This window comes from Danio rerio, chromosome 5 (assembly GCF_049306965.1).
Source record: "Danio rerio strain Tuebingen ecotype United States chromosome 5, GRCz12tu, whole genome shotgun sequence".
NCBI classification, from domain to species: Eukaryota; Metazoa; Chordata; class Actinopteri; order Cypriniformes; family Danionidae; genus Danio; species Danio rerio.
In genome coordinates this window covers 25,239,624-25,257,292 of record NC_133180.1, presented here as the reverse complement: position 1 = coordinate 25,257,292, position 17,669 = coordinate 25,239,624, and the positions used below count along the sequence as shown (strand labels likewise).

The 17,669-nt window shown below is 41.2% G+C and overlaps 1 protein-coding gene across 14 annotated transcripts in view; it reads left to right on the top strand.

Moving 5' to 3' along the window:
• Window positions 1-17,669, top strand: part of osbp2b (oxysterol binding protein 2b) — a 142,475-nt gene that overhangs the window by 112,902 nt on the left and 11,904 nt on the right. For all 14 annotated transcript variants that reach the window (XR_012406001.1, XR_002458776.2, XR_012405999.1 and 11 more), the window contains 4 exons: window positions 3,480-3,678; window positions 11,000-11,123; window positions 13,427-13,493; window positions 15,036-15,188. Coding sequence is in view for 7 of the 14 variants with exons in the window: in XM_021476216.2 (XP_021331891.1) it covers window positions 3,480-3,678; window positions 11,000-11,123; window positions 13,427-13,493; window positions 15,036-15,188 (543 nt within the window). In the remaining 7 variants the exon portion in view is untranslated. The remainder of the gene's footprint in view (window positions 1-3,479; window positions 3,679-10,999; window positions 11,124-13,426; window positions 13,494-15,035; window positions 15,189-17,669) is intronic.

Here is a 17,669-nt window from a genome sequence, read left to right as displayed (position 1 = left end):
CCTACTCCTCCCTCTGCTCACTGCACTCCACGCCCATCATAAAGCATTTTTTTTTTAATTCTGAGGTAGACTTGAACTGTAAAAGGAGGACTTCATGACCCTTTAAATGACTGAGCGCTTAAGGAGAATGCTGGATTGTGATTGGTTGTTAACATAAATCTTTCATCACAAGATAAAACATTCCAACAATATAGTTGTTTTGAGCCTTTATCATTATATATGTGAGATGTGGACTATACCTCAATTTTTATCATCAAAATGATCATATCTCATGTGTAAATGGGCTTTAAACGTTTGCTAAAGTTTTCTTTATCATACAAGTGACTATTCTGTGTTATTGACCAATAGTAACCTCTCCTGCATGCTTGCATTGCTCAATACTGCTAGTCAGAGACTTAACTAAAAAAATCATGACTCAGACAGTCTGCGTGTTTCTGATTGTGCACTGGCCATCATATCAACTCTTTCATTTCTGCTTTCAGTTTAACCACCAGATTTACAACTCATGATCACATTTATAAACTACTTGACATTTCGGTCGTGGTCGTCAGTCACGTATTATTTCTTAGATGTTGCAAAACACTTTTGGTTGTGAGACGTTTCCTAGACATTTCAACAAGAGCAGTAAACAAATAGAAGTGTGGAGAGATAAGGCTGAAGAAAAATGACAAGAGAGAGGAAGGTATTTCCATGGTTTTCCTGTGGGGATGATTTTTATAAGGGCGACCGGAGCGGTAATGAGGAAACAGCTGAATTCATGTGTGCTGCCTGCGGCGGGAGGACCGATAAGATCCCTAGAGAATTGGGAAGCAGGACTATCACGATGGAGATACTGTAGTGAGGGAATACAGAGAAAGGATGAAGCTGCCGAGGCAGAATTTGTTTTACATCTCTGGAATCCATTATACAAAGTAGTAAAAAATTAATAATGATTGCATTTTTTTATGAAATAAGTTATAGTTTGATAATATTAAAGTACTATTTTAATGTATTAAATTAATACAAGTATAATAATTGTAATAATAACACAGACATAGTCCCTGATTTATCAGGGGTCACCAGCAGAATGAACCACCAATTATTCTTCCGTATATTTTATGTCCGTATGTCCTTCCAGCTACAACCCAGCTCTGGGAAACACCCATACATTCTCACATTTACACACACCTACACACAAATTCACTATAGCCAATTTAGTTTACCTATACTGCATGTCTTTGGCGTACAGAGATGCCTTCTGACCCAGATGGGACTCAAATCAGTGACCATTAGGTGAACCACTGTGCTGGCTCGTACAATAACTATCCGCATCATATTTGCAAGTAAATGTATTTTAAATAATCCACAGGTTCTTGGTCAGTATTTACAGCATGTTTAGACAAAATAATACAGATGTTTTAGCTCCAGAAAAGTTAAAAAAAAAACAAGCTAGTTTCCAATTACAACAAATCAACCCATTTGCAGTTCTGACACATTGTTATTTTCTGATGAGTAGAAGCTTAAATTACAGTTTTTACTGGAAATTCGGAAGGAATGTTATCAAATCTTTATAAAAAAAAACAAATGATAACATTTGAGTCAAAACCATACATGCACTGTAAAATCCAACAGTCAGCTTTATCAAATGAAATAAGTGTAGTTAATTCAGACTTTACTGAAAGTTAATTCTACTCATATGAAATTACTCATTACTCATTTGAAAAGAGTTTTGAACTCAGTGTTGAAGGTAATAAAGAGGTTATTAAATGGAGTAAGTTTACAGTACTCATATAGGATAGTTTTTTTTTTAACTCAAATGGTTTGTAGCAATCAGTTATCTCAAATGGTTTGAGTTGCCTTAACTTATTGAGTTTTACAGTCCTCAGCTGGTTTGAGTTCTCTTCATTTATTGGATTTTACTGTGCTCAAATAGCTTCGTTTACTCAAATAGATGAAGTTCACAGTACTCATTAGGATTGGTTTTTGAACTTAAATGGTTTGTTTTAATCGGTTTCCTCAAAAGGTTTGTTACCTAAACTGATTGGGTTTTACATTGTACTAAACCAAACAAACTGTGAATTGTATTTTGTATATATGTTTGTCTGTTTGGGTGATCATAGATCTCAGACTGTCCTGCTGCGGCAGGATCTGTCCTTAGCCCACTCCTATTTAGTATTTACATGTTGCCTGTTGGACAGATCATGCATAAATTTTTTAAAATTGCACCTGATTACATTTGATGACCCGGTAACTCTTGCCACTCCCACCCGCAAACTTCGTTCTTTATTTGGACTTATGCTGTATCAGCCACGTTGTAAACTAAAGACTATGGGTGATAGAGCCTTTTCATACAGTGCGCCTAAGCTATGGAATGGTCTACCCATCAGCATCAGGAATGCCGCTTCCGTGGTCTGTTTTAAGAAACTTCTTAAGACTCACCTTTTTACTGTTGCTTATAACTTAGATTGATTATTTTTGGCAATTTAATTATTCTATTTTATTGTTCATGTTTTATTGTCTTATTGTGATGTTTTTACTGTTTTTATTGTTCTGCTTTATTACTGTTTGCCTTGTATGCCTTGTACCACTTTGGGTTTGAGAAAAGCGCACTATAAATAAAATGTATTATTATTATTACTATTGTATGATCAAAAGAGATACAATAAGCTTGGATCACATTAAAATACTTTAGATGATTATCTGGGTCACATATGTCTTAATCGGTGGTTCCTTCTTTCACTTTGGCATTGAAGTGAACTGAATATAACACTTTCATTCTACAATTCTACAAAGCCTGAAGAGATGAATATGTTCCACAATCTGAAACATTGTTATGGCTTTTTATTCATACTTTCTAGGTACAGGGTGGCCGCTGGCTCCTAAAAAGTCTTAGAACTTCTTAAATTTATTTGTAAATGTATTAAATCATTTTAAACAAGTGTTGATTTTGCTTTGTCCAAGTAAAGCTACTCAATTTGGGGCCGGCATCTATCCAGTTACCAACAATACATCTCAATAAATCTTTATTTATTTATATTTAAGTTTTTTTATTGCAAAGAGATACAATTCACATCAGCTGTTCGACATTTTTACAACAAATTCCCCTCAAAAAACTAAAAACAATCACATGATTCCTCATGATAACAATGGGCCATTAGAAAAAATCTTCATAAGTCTTAAAAGGGTCTTAAAAAGTCTTAAATTTGACTTGATGGAACCTGCAGAAACCCTGATGTAAAGCTTCTTTGACAAAATCTACATTGTAAATGAAGATGTCTTGACAGGTTGGGGTTAAACTAAAGATATTTGAATTCATGCACACTTGATTACAAGATATTACTTCATGTGTTCTCTGCTTATCAAACCCTTGGCTTTGCTAGTTCCATGTTGTACAGTTTTAGCTACAACGTTGTACTTTGATACCTGCAACATACGTTTTTAATTTAATAGCAAAATTTCGGTGTTGAAGTTCATCCCATGTCTCGTATCATCCATTGCAGGCATGCCGGGATTTCCTGGAGCTGGCAGAGAGCCACAGCCGCAGATGGCAGCGAGTACTTCAGCATGAGCGTGAGCAGCGCACCCACCTGGAGGAGACCATCGAGCAGCTAGCAAAGCAGCACAACAGCCTGGAGCGAGCCTGGAGAGAGGCTCCCGCGCACGCCGTTAACACACCCGATACACCCACCACCGACACAGGTGAAGCCCACCATCATTCACACAATTCTGCATTAGATATCCAGTGTTGGGGGATATTACTTAGTAACTGGTTAAAGGACTTTTTCAGAGGATTAGTTATAGAATAAAAGTATAGGGATTACAGTTCCTTATAATGAAGTTCCCCTTCTAGGGAACTTCAACACTGCGTCTAACCAGAACGCTAGGAGAACACCTCTTTTATACGCGTCTTGAAGCACATGTGAAATCAATCTAATGTAATTAAGCAGGTGTCGTCAGACCAGAGAGTATAAAAGCCTGTACTGAGCATTCAGTATCAACTTCTTTGCTTTCAAGAAGCACGCACGTGAAAATACACCCTCTTTCAGCGAACTTTCATTACTGACTTGCATACACAAAAACAAAAAAACTGACAACTTACTTTTTTGTTTTGATATGGCAGAAAAAAACTTTAAACGTTGTGTGCCTCCATGCCCTCGCTTTATTACGGCTGGTGACTCACATGATATGTGTTTAGAGTGTTTGGGAGAGGAGCATGCCCTGGCAGCATTTGAGAATGCTGACTGTGGGCACTGTGACGCTCTCTCCCGCAAAGTGCTGCGTAGTAGAAGGGAGTTTTTTAATAAAGCTCCCGTGGCGCGTTCCCCTCGCGGTTCGGGTCCCGCTCGTGCTGAGGCTGAGCGTCGACTTCGGTCGTGGGGTTCGCAGCTAGATCTGGCGGATGAGATGGAGACGGACTCTGTCCTTTCTCTTTCTGGATCCGTGAGATCTAATCCTCCTTCGGGAGCGTCAGAAGCACGCTCTGCGGTTTCTTCTGCGCCTCGTGGGAGGGCGGCGTCCTCCGTTTCCGAGGAAACAGAGACGCTGCAGCAGCAAACGCAAAGAGGGTCGGGGACTCTGCCGCCCCAGTCAGTGGAATATGAGGAGTTAGTGGAGGTGATTTCACGTGCTGCTGACAGGTTTGACGTAATAGAGTGGCAGCCAGCACGTGAGCAGCAACAGCTGCGTCTGACAGGAATGCTGGATGAAAGAGAATTACCCAGCAGAGTAGATCCTCCACTGAGGGACCTCCCCTTTTGCCCCGAGCTACATGAGGCTGTTACGAGATCATGGGGAAATCCTTATTCAGCACGTTTAATGACACCGAAAACGGTTATTTATTCAGCAGTTCGTGGGCTTGGGGAAAAAGCATGTAAAGAAATGCCTTTAATAGAAGAAGATTTAGCGCGTCATCTGCGTCCAGATTTAAAATCTGCAAGGGTCCCTCCTTTGTCGTCTAGACCATTAAGATTAACATCAGGTCTTATCGGCAAAGCATTTATGACGGCTGGTCAGTCTGTCGGATGCCTGCACACTATGTCAGTGTTGCAGGCATATCAGGCTGACCTAATTAAAGAGTGCCTAGATGGCGGGGGAGCGACACCCGAACAGCTTCGAGAAGCTCTTCGGGCGTCGGATTTAGCTTTAAGGGCTACTAAAGAGGCGGCCTCTAGTTTGGGGCGATCTATGGCCACCCTGGTGACTACTGAGCGGCACCTCTGGCTGACACAAGCAGAGGTGTCAGAAACAGACAGAGCTATTTTCCTGGACGCTCCAATATCGAGCTCAGGGCTCTTTGGCAACGCCGTCGATCGTGTCGCCGAATCCTTTGACCGAGTCAAAAAACGCTCGAGCTCCCTCGGGGACTTTCTTCCCCCAAGACCAAAAAGTCAAGGGGCTGTTAAAAGACAGCCCCAGCCGTCAACCAGCTCCTCATACCGTGCAGTACAAAAAGAGAGCGTGGCTTCCCGGGCTCCCCCTCAGAAAAAGAGGGCCTGGAGAGCACGCTCTCAGCCTGAGCCTTCCCCTAAAATTCCCACGAGGACTATAATAGTTTCGAGGAAGGCGAAGGATAAAAGGAAGTCCTGACGTGTTGGGAGTCAGGCTTCCCAAGGCCCCCCTGGACATCGAGAGCACTATTCGACGCCCTCACTAAACAAGGGTCCGTGGAGAAAGGGAGAGACCACCTCACCACGTATGCTGGTGGGGGGTTCTGTGTCTCCCGGGGTGGGCGTTCCTCAGTGTCTGAGGGCATTGGGGACCCCACCCCCTCTTCGGGGGGTCCAAGAGCAACCAGAGGCCAGTCTCGAGAGGCTGGTACCCCTAGCACATTTTCTGGCAGCGTGGAAACACCTGCCGATGGTGTCTCAGTGGGTCCTGTTCACAGTGGAACATGGCTACAAAATACAGTTTTGTGCACGCCCACCGCACTTCAATGGTATTACACCCACCGTAGTGAAGCCAGAACAGGCTCTGGTTATGGAACAGGAAGTACTGGCTCTATTAAAGAAAGGCGCAATAGAGCGTGTTCCCCCACTCGACAGAGAGTCAGGGTTTTACAGCCGGTATTTTATAGTTCCCAAAAAGGATGGGGGATTGCGTCCCATATTAGATCTGAGAAATCTTAATCGGTCCGTCGGGGCCCTCAGGTTCAGGATGTTAACCATCAAAAACGTGGTGTCACAAATTCAGTCCGAGGACTGGTTCGTGACGATAGACCTGAAAGACGCATACTTTCATATTTCCATCCTTCCCCAACACAGGAAATACCTGAGGTTCGCTTTCGGGGGCGAAGCGTTCCAGTATCGGGTTCTTCCATTCGGCCTAGCTCTGTCACCTCGAACCTTCACCAAAGTAGTCGAAGCGGCACTAGCTCCACTTCGTATGCAGGGTATACGTATCCTAAACTACATAGACGATTGGCTAATTCTAGCTCAGACTTACGATATGGCAGTTCGGCATCGAGATGTCGTTCTCACCCATATCAGGAGGTTGGGGTTTCGGTTGAACACCGCAAAAAGTGTGCTTGTTCCAGCCAGGATGACCATTTTTTTAGGTGTGCTATGGGACTCCATGACGATGCGAGCACGTCTGTCCCCGCCACGAATCGCTTCGATTCAGTCAGCCGTACACAGAGTCAAACTAGGCCAGTTCATCACTGTGAAACACTTTCAGAGGTTGTTGGGTCTCATGGCAGCAGCAGCCAGCGTAATTCCGTTCGGTCTGCTGTACATGAGACCCCTGCAGTGGTGGCTCAAATCCAGGGGGTTTTCCCTCAAAGGGAATCCTTTCCGCATGATCAAGATCTCGCGGCGCTGCCTTCGAGCCTTAAGTATGTGGAAAATGCCCTGGTTCCTGTCCCAGGGCCCAATGTTGGGGGCTGTCTGTCATCGTGTTATGCTTATGACAGATGCTTCTCTAACGGGCTGGGGAGCAACCCTGAGGGGGCTTCCCGCAGCGGGACGATGGGGAGAACATCATCGTTACTGGCACATAAACTGCCTGGAGATGATGGCCGTGTTTCTGGCCTTAAAACACTTTCTCCCAGATCTAAGGGGCCATCATATTTTAGTCCGCACGGACAACACATCGGTGGTCTCTTACATCAACCATCAGGGGGGTTTGAGGTCTCGAATGCTATGCAAACTAGCACATCGGATCCTCCTGTGGGCCCAGAACAAAATTCTGTCCATCAGGGCAATGTATGTCCCGGGCCATCTAAATATGGGAGCAGATCTCCTGTCAAGGCAGGGGGTGAGATCCGGGGAATGGAAACTTCACCCCGAGGTGGTGGAGACCATTTGGGAAAGATTCGGAAAAGCGCAGGTAGACCTGTTTGCTTCCCAAGAGACCACGCATTGCGTACTGTGGTTTTCTCTCTCGCATCCAGCCCCTCTGGGACTGGATGCCATGGTTCAGACATGGCCGAGGCTACGTCTGTATGCTTTTCCCCCGGTCGCTTTGCTCCCAGGAGTCCTGGAGAGAATCCGTCAAGACGGAGTACAGTTACTGCTGGTAGCCCCATTTTGGCCTACCAGAATTTGGTTTTCGGACCTCATATCCCTGCTGGCGGGTCTCCCGTGGGAGATCCCCATCAGGAGGGACCTTCTGTCCCAGGCGGGAGGAATGATACTTCATCCCCGACCCGACCTGTGGAAACTGTGGGTGTGGCCTCTGAGGGGGCCCACCTCATAGAGTATGGACTGTCAACCGAGGTTGCTCAGACCATTCTAAGCTCCAGGGCTCCCTCCACAAGGAAGCTTTATGCCCTAAAATGGGCTCTCTTTTCAGCTTGGTGCAGAGAACACCAGCTGAACCCAGTCAGCTGCCAGGTAGCCTCAGTGCTGGAATTTCTCCAAGATCGCCTGTCTGCTGGGTTAGCTGCATCCACTCTGAGAGTGTACGTGTCAGCTATAGCGGCCTACCGTTCTCCCCTAGATGATGAGTCACTAGGACAGGATCCGCTAATTCGTCGCTTCCTTCGTGGAGCCATAAGGCTAGGGCCTGTCAGCACACACAGGGTACCGACATGGGATTTAACATTGGTGCTCGAGGGCATCTCTGTTCCCCCATTTGAGCCACTGCAGGAGGCGTCAGATAAGTTTCTGACACTAAAAACAGCTTTCTTATTAGCTATTTCTTCCTTGAAAAGGGTTGGTGACCTCCAGGCTTTGTCGGTTGCACCTTCATTTCTGGAGTTTGCTCCAGGCATGTCCAAAGCCTTTCTTTATCCCAGACCGGGGTACGTGCCTAAGGTGCCCACTCATGTGGCGAGACCTGCTGTGCTACAGGCCTTTCACCCGCCCCCATTTCAGTCGTCGGACCAAGAGAAGTTAAACTTACTCTGCCCAGTTAGAGCTCTGAATACATATGTTAACCGGGTTATCAACTGGAGAAAGAGTGAACAGTTACTGGTCTGCTTCGGACCCTCAAAAAGGGGGAGTCCGGCAAATGAGCAGACAATAAGTAATTGGATAGTTGAGACTATCTCATTTACCTATCAGGCTGCTGGACGCCCTGCACCTAAATTTGTTAAGGCCCACTCCACAAGGGCTGTCGGGGCCTCCAAAGCTTCTTTTTCGGGCTCAGCCCTTTCTGACATTTGTTTGGCGGCAGGATGGTCGACTCCACATACATTTGTGCGTCACTATCAACTCGATGTAGACCCCTCACCAGGGTCCTCTATTCTCACTGCGTAGTGTGCGTTCACAGTCAGCAGTGAGTCTGGCCTAGTGGGTATTGCGTTCCCCTAGCGTTCTGGTTAGACGCAGTGTTGAAGTTCCCTAGAAGGGGAACGTCTCGGGTTACGTATGTAACCATAGTTCCCCGAGAGGGAACGAGACACTGCGTATTCCGCCATACTCTCTTCTGCCTGTTACTTCTTTCAAGCAAATTCGAAGTTGATACTGAATGCTCAGTACAGGCTTTTATACTCTCTGGTCTGACGACACCTGCTTAATTACATTAGATTGATTTCACATGTGCTTCAAGACGCGTATAAAAGAGGTGTTCTCCTAGCGTTCTGGTTAGACGCAGTGTCTCGTTCCCTCTCGGGGAACTATGGTTACATACGTAACCCGAGACGTTTTCTTACATTACATGTCTTACATTACATATGTTACCACTGTACATACATTCAAGAGTTTTGTATAAATGAATTCAGAGAAGCAGAGTATATTTATATTTTTCAAGGCGATTACACATAAGAAACAAGAACTGAGTGAGAAAGTAGTTGATGATTATAGACAGTTGAAGTCAGAATTATTAACCCTCCTGTATATTTTTATCCCCAGTTTCTGTTTAACGGAGAGAAGATTTATTTTGACACATTACTAAACATAATATTTTTAATAACTCCTAAATAATCTTTACCATTATGTCAGCACATAATATTTTGCTAGATATTTTCAAGATACTAGTATTCTAGGCTAATAATATTGACCATAAATGTTTTTTTTAAACATGTAAACTACTTTTATTCTAGCCAAAATAAAACAAATAAGACTTTCTCGTGAAGGAAAACTATTATAGGAAATACTGTGAAAAATTCCATGCTCTGTTAAACATCATTTGGGAAATATTTCAAATAGAAACAAAAATTCACACAGTTCCACATAAGAAACAATTAATATCAAATTAGTATCAAAGTAATGCCAATATGTATGTATGGAAGTATGAAATATGGTGTCATTAGTGTTATTATACCTTGAGTGTTTAACTTTTAAAATGTAGATTTTTTTTCATATAGCTTTTTATAGCGTTTTATTTTATTTAAACAAGTCTATGATTTGAGTTTTATTGGGATTCTATGTAGCGTTCAGTCAAGCAATAACATTTTTTTAAAAATCAGATAAAGTAATTAGAGAAGTTATTTAAAGTTGTTTTTTTTTTTTTTTTTTTCAAAAGTGAAAAATTCACTCACTATGTATTTACACACCTTTATGTGTTTCTTAAGGTTTCAAACCTTTATGAGAACACAAAAGTTACTTTGGAAAAAAATTCTAAATCTGTAACCATTGACACGCATAAATGAATACAATGGAAGGTAATGGTTACCGGTTTTCAAGATTTTTCAAAATGTCTTCTTTTCCAAAAAAAATCCAAAACGTTTGCGACAAGTAATTGATAAAATAATTTTTTCAGTTTTGGGTGAACTATTCCTTTCAACACAGTTTTAATTATTCAGTCAATCATTCATTTTCTTTTAGCTTAGTCTCTATTTCAGAGGTCTCCACAGCAGAATGAACCGCCAACTATTTCAGCATATGTTTTACACAGCGGATGCCCTTCCAGCCACAACCCAGTACTGGGAAACACTTATTTACACACACCCTTATACACTACAGCCAATTTAGTTTATTCAATCCAACTACTGTATACAGCGTGTTTTTGCCCTGCGAGCACAAGACGTCAACTTGATATCATATTAATGTTGTACCCCAATGTCGTGGGGACGTTGGATTTTGTTTGGAAATGAAAATCAGGTTGATGCCAGAACCCAACATCAGGCCGACTCCAATGTCCAATGACCAACCGAAAATCAATCAAATATCAGCACCTAATCATGTTACACCTTGACGTTGTGTGGACGTTATCACCATGACATCTATCAGACGTTGAAATTTGGTCACTTTCCAACACAACCGAAAATCAACCAAATATTCAATGTAACTTCACATCATTATTGGACGTCAAAATAACATTGTCCTTAGACATTGAATTTTGGTCACCTGATCTCATGACCTAAATCTAACCTAATATTAACATCGAGTACCCAGAGAAAACCCACGCCAACAGGGGGAGAACATGTACACTCCACACAGAAATGGCAACTGGTCCAGCCGGGACTCAAACCAGCGACCTTTTTGCTGTGAGACGACAGTGCAAACCACTGACCCACCATGTCGCCTCACAATTTTATTTATGTAACTAGTAATTCAAATACCTTACCCAACATGGCACATGTGATACGGTGATGCCTGTAACTCTGTAACTCTGTCCTTGTCTTGTTGTGCTTGTACAGGAGTGAGTGAAAGGCCCAGGAAAGAGGAAGCGAGTGATGAAGATGAGGATACAGAGTATTTTGATGCCATGGAGGACTCACCTGCCTTTATAACAGTGACTGCCACGGACCCCTCTCAACACAGGTCAGCCTCATTCCACCCCCAAAAAATCATATAGATGTTTTTCAGCAACAAGAGGCTAAGTAATCCAAATAGTATCTGGATGCAGCCTTTATGATGCAAGCTGAGATTGCATTACTTAGCAATGCAATGTCAGACACAATGCACTCAAATGGAGCTAGTGACGTCACTGTGAGGGGTTGGGTTAGGTGTGGGGTTAGCTGAGCCCATTAAAAAGCATTGGATGCAGCCCAGATTGCACTGCACCACGTCTGCATCCAGTCCTCTTACAAGTAATCTGGCAAGGTTTTATTTTTTGTTTGAATTATCCCTTTAAGTGTTGTTCTGCCAGGTGCTTTTGCTAACACGTGACTAGAGGATGATGACACTGATCTAGAGGTCTGCATTCCCACACGATTCCCATGGGAGCCACACAGATCTAGACTAAATGTGTAAGCGAGTACAGGCGGCATTCGTTTAAGTCGTGGCTGAGAGAAAGGGTTATGAGAAAATGCATAGTTTGAATCGAATGCCAGCATCCAGGAATTATCAATACATTTCTGAAAGTACCTTTCCACTAATTCTGAGACTTCAATTCATTCATTTTGTCCACTGGAGAGCAATGCATAATTTGTGGGTCTTGTTTGAGCTTCTGTTGTGTTGGAAAGTTTGAACTTTTGTAGCTAAACTATATGAGCAGGGTGTGTGAGAACACCTAGATCAACATAACATCAATATGTTAAAATGAAAATATCTTCAGCCAGACTGCTGTATTTTAATAACATTATTAGTGCTTATGGTGACAATTACTAGTGCTTTGGAGGCAAAAGATTATTCTTTAAATGTTGTTTCTTTAAAATGTGCGGTTATGAATAGTTTTGTGTGAACGTAGCCTTAGAAAATTTGATATGCATGTCTTTTAAGTGGATTCATGCAGTCAGGTATGTTGCAACGCAGGCTCATTTTGAAAACGTAGCTCTATACACATTTCTAGAGATTGCAAATTATGTAGCCAGAAGTACGTATGGCTGCATTTCATCTTTAAAAGCAAGCGCTACAGGGCGGTTACCTTTGTATGGACAGCTTTCCTGCTGTTACCAGTTTGTCCAGTTAGCTTGCCATGTACGTCGGCAGACTTGAGACCCAGAGAGGAGTTGACCATGACGACAGGGTCTTGTGAAGATCGGTTCCAGAAAGTGGTAAAACAAAAAAGAAGACAAAAAAAACTAAATAAACAAGTAAATGACAGGGTGAGAATGTGGTGAAAAATCAGATGATCAGGGGCCTCGTGTACGAAGACTTGCGTTGAATTCATATTAAAGCATTGCGTGCAAACAAAGCTGTAAATGTGTGTACGCAGTAAAGTAAGTTCAGATGTATGAAACACACGCATATTCTTTTTGTACATCCGACTTAATGTGAAACTGAGCGCATGTACGCGAGCGCAAAACCCCTCCCTGCCTCCTCTTTCCCGCACTACATATCAGATTTTGCCTACTCTTCATCACGAGGAAGACAAGTAGAAATCATTAATAAATCTGTGTATTATGTTAAGCGCATATGAGCATCACATATTATTTGCACATTTATTGAATGGAAATGTTTCCGATTCATGTATGCAAATTCATCTTCAGATGGTGCCTTTATAGCACTGTGAGTGCAGTGGATCGCTCTGATTACATTGGGAAAACCGGCGATCGCTGCAAATTACGATTTAATGTTTGGCTGGTCAACTGCATGGTATGGAAACCTTATATACCTGCTAGACATGCGGTTTTTAGGCCCCAGGGCTTTTCTTTTTCTGGATTGATTTTTAAACCGTCGATTAGGTTTAGGGAAGTGGATGAGCGGGCCAAACGGTGCTTTTGGCAACACTATTGGTTTGTTTTAGGGAAAGAGGAGAGTGGATCAGTCGATCGGTCAGTCTAGTCAGTCAGTCGACAGCAACCTCTGCTGGATTTACGAACAGCAGGCTTCAATGGCACTCGCGAGAGAAATTTGAGATCCTAAAAACTGTACACAGCTGCCTCTGGCAGATTCACCAAAAAATATATATATATTTTTTTTTATTTTATAGCGTATACGTATGCATATAGCGGTACATTTTCAAAATGAGCCTGGGTTGATATTATGTGTGGTTATCTTTTTTTATCTTGATTTATTTTCTATTCGTTTATTTTATTATATTAAATAATAGAGGAAAACATCTGCTAACACGGCATCTTCTAAGATATGATTTTTGCCAAATAAATCAAACAATGTGACACTTGTGTTTACTTATTTGTCTGCATGTGATCCTCTAAGCGCTGTCTATGTTGTCTGTTCAGGCGTTCTCAGAGTAATCTCAGCGGTGCTAGTGGAGGACAGCCCAGTGACTGGAACCAGGATGACAATGTGAGTGGCACATAAAACAGGATCATATACAGTAAAAAACAATAATCGATAATCAGTCAAAACAATAATCATATATTCTGAAGAAAAGCAGTGTACTGTAAATCTCATTTGAAAGGCGTAACACACCTAAAAACTTTTAATTGCTGTCAATTTCTCAGGCCATTGAAGGTGTTGGTGACACTTTAACTCAAAATGAAACTGGAATAATAAAGTGCCATTTTATGCTTTTATGAAGAATCGGAGGTGAAAAAAGAAAAGAAAAAAATTCTGTTCAGATTAAATGGGTATAACTCATTTTGAAAAAAAAAATATTTTTATCTATTTCTTACTAAATATAGATATTTTTTGGTGGATTAAAAAAATTGATTTATTGAACAGATCACAGAACATCTTTGAAAATAGAAAGATTATACATTTAATACATTGATACATGTGTGTGTGTGTGTGTGTGTGCGTGCGTGCGTGCGTGCGTGCGTGTGTGTGTGTGTGTTTATATATATATATATATTAAAAAAAGCGAAGATCAAAAGCAACTATATATATATATATTTTTTTTTTCCGCTTTTTTTTTCGCTTTTTTTTTATAGTATGTATAATATTTTTCCCTAACATATTAATTTGGGTGCACTAGTTTTTGGACAATAATTGTAAGTTATTTTGTTAGATAAGCTCCAGATTTGGCTTTAGTACTGACTAATCTAATGTATATGCACAAATATAATATTGTAAAGCATCCTATAGAAAATATTAGTTTAAATGAGAGATTTGTGAGGGGTGTATTCAGATATGCTGAAGACAAAATTATAAGAAATGTTTTCATGGTGCTCCGGTTTCCCCCACAATCCAAAGACATGCGCTATAGGTGAATTGGGTAAGCTAAATTGGCCGCAGTGTATGTGTGTGAATGCAAGAGTGTATTGGTGTTTCTCAGTGATGGGTTGCAGCTGGATGTGCATCTGCTGTGTAAAACATATGCTGGATAAGTTGGTGGTTCATTCCGCTGTGGCGACCCCTGATTAATAAAGGGACTAAGCCGAATGTCCACTGAATGGAAAATGAATGGATGAATTAAAATGTGTATTAAGTGTTAATCATAATCGAAGGGTTAATCGTTTTGTCTTTAACTGTATGTTTGTGATTCATTATTATTACTATAATTATTGAACTAATGTTAAATAGAAACATTTTTATTAGTGACCTCAGACTTTCGGAGCTGCATCTGATGTGGTGTAAGGATCCAGTAAGCTCTGTGTGACTGTGAATGTTTCCTCAGGCGGTCTGTGTTCATCACAGCTGTTGTTCATCTCAATTAAGCGACTCTTAATTAACTGATATCTGCTGGTCTTGTTTCATGTCTCTCTCGGTGACTCAGTTTCCGAGACAGACGGAGCGTCAGTCAGCTGTCAATGTTTATGTGTTGCGTTCCTCAAGGGCAGTCGGGCCCTTCAAATAATGTCTTTCAGCACAAACACATTACATATTTCAGATGTTTCATTTTTTAATACAAACACTCTCGGCTCTCTCTCTCTCTGTCTTTTTTAGTGTTCTGTGAGCAGTAATGACTTTTCAGGGAAAGAGCTGCAGCCTCGCAGGAAGAGGCGATCCCGGATCTCAGAGAAACCCAACTATTCCCTCAATCTGTGGAGCATCATGAAGAACTGCATTGGGAAAGAGCTCTCCAAGATCCCAATGCCTGTAAGTCACATCCACAGGTTAATTTTTATTAAAATGTGTGTGTAAAAAAAAAAAAGTTAAATATTTAGGAAATTGAAATCTGCAAATCCATTTCTGCTTCATAATGTTGGAAGCATTATGAGCACTTCAATTCTGTCAGAAATACAACTGGTGAAAATCATGATAGAAAACAGCCCATTACTTCTAAAGTATAGAGGAGATCAAAATGAGAGAACAATTTGTGAACACTTGATTTTTTTTTCACCTAATAATTATAATTCTGTTATTAAACTACTTACATGTTGTTTTAATCTCCTGAGATCTTTGTTCATATTTTGAACACAAATTAGGATATTTTAGATGAAATCTGAGAGCTCTCTGACCCTCCATATAAAACAAGGGTCCCAAGACGTTCAAAGTCCAGAATTCCATTCCATGTGGTTCAACTGTAATTATAGCTGTGTCTCATTTCAGAGGGTGCATCCTCCGAAGTATGCATTCGAAGGGCGCTGCGTTATTGTGGCGCGACTAAGGCTGTCTCATTTCTAAAAAATTCGAAGACTCCTTCAAACGGAGCCTCCAAATGCGTCCTTCGTTTCCCATGTAATGAAGTACACAACCGGTGGAACTTGTGGCCTCGAATGTCCCAAGATTCATTGCGTGCTGATAATGGCAGGATGCTTTTAAAAGAAAACTCCGGTTTAAATGTATGAATAAGGTTTATTTTATGTGGATATGTAAACATGTTAAATAAACATTTAAGAGTTCACACTTAGATAATGCTTGACTATTTAAGCTAGTTTGGCATGCTGTCCCGGGAGAGAAGCCTGAGCTCGGTGATAGATGAGCCCAAGACTCCCGCCTGGTCAATAAGCATTTGGAGGCATATAAGATCAGGTAGTTCTCGATAGCTTCCCAAAATAGATCACTAGTTGTGCTAATTTGTAGTAAGTGCTTGTGACTTTAACTTTTGTTGCATAGTTTTTGAGTGTGGGAGGAAACCGGAGTACCCAGGGAAAACCCACGCGAACACGGGGAGAACATGCAAACTCCGCACAGAGAGTATCGATTGGCTCAGCTAGTGTTGAACCAATGACCTCCTTGCTGTGGGGCATCAGTGCTAGCCACCGAGTCGCCCAAACTGAGGAGGAGGGAGAAGGGATGGATGGGGGGGGGTTTCCAAAACGAAGATGAGGATTGAAGTTTAGGCTGGATATTTATATTGAATTTAGAGTGATCCGATTGGCTAGTTAGTGATTAGTGATAGGTATCAGCTGTAGTCAATCCTATCACGTGCTCCTCTCGAAATTAGTTTGAGAAACTTCACAAAAATGTATGACATGTCTTACTAAAGAGTGATTTTACAGACCGTTTATGTGTACAGGTATGGATCAAAGGAAACATATATCCAGCTTTTGTAAACCTTGTTTTGCCTTCAGATTTTATTACCCCTTATTAACAGCAGTTGTTACGGCTGCCTGGTGACGAGATCCATCCTCTGTAGGCTAGATCGTCTCATTTCAAAACGCTCGGTTCGGCCTGTGTGGTCTTCGAAGGACCTGCCTTTGAAGTCTGCATCCTTTGGAGGATGCAGCCTCGGAAATGAGACACAGCTTATATGAAGCTCAAAGAACACTTTTGCATGCCAACAAATGTGAAAAAATAAAATAAATAAAATAATGTGTCATATCAGGGTGAGCATTTACTTTAAGAAATACGATGCTTGTTTTTTAGTGTTGTTCTGCTGACTAATGGCAATATGTTGTATTAACCGTTGTAAACAGGCCACCTGACCGTTTACAGGAGAGAAGTTATTGGCGAACAAAGCCATCTTTTACCATTTTCGGTGCATGAAAGTGTTCTTGAAGCTTCATATGATTACAGTTGATCCTCTGAAGTCACATGGAATATTTTGATGGTGTTTTTGGATCTTGAACATCTTGGGACTGGCGCTGTCTATGAACTGTAGGATGAGATCGCTCTCATTTTTCTTCGAAAATATGTTGATTTTGGTTCTGAAAATGGTCTCGGGTTATTGGAGCACCATGATTGTCATCATAATCATGATGAAATAATGAGTTTTTATTTTTGGGTGAAATACTTTTTTAAGAAATTATGTAATCTTTACCATTCAATATTTTGAGTCATTTTAGTTGTGATTATACTGTAGATGCAGTGTTTTACTTAATAACTAATTCACTTTTATATTAACCATTTATTGTGTGTACAAAGCAGCAGTCAAACTTAAAGAACAGAAATGAGTGAGCCACGATGAAAGATTATAGCTTACATTTCTGAATGTTACAGCAGTCAAAATTGAGTAGGAAATGTTGCTTTGTTGTAATGTTATAATGTTGCTTTGAATGAGGCTTCTGAAGGTATTTGTTTACAAAAATGTTTGTTTACTCATGTTAAGATAACTTGAAATATGACCTAACATTGACCTCGTAAGAGAAGGAATTGTAGATTGTTCTCCATTAAATGCTTTCTGGATGTAAACAA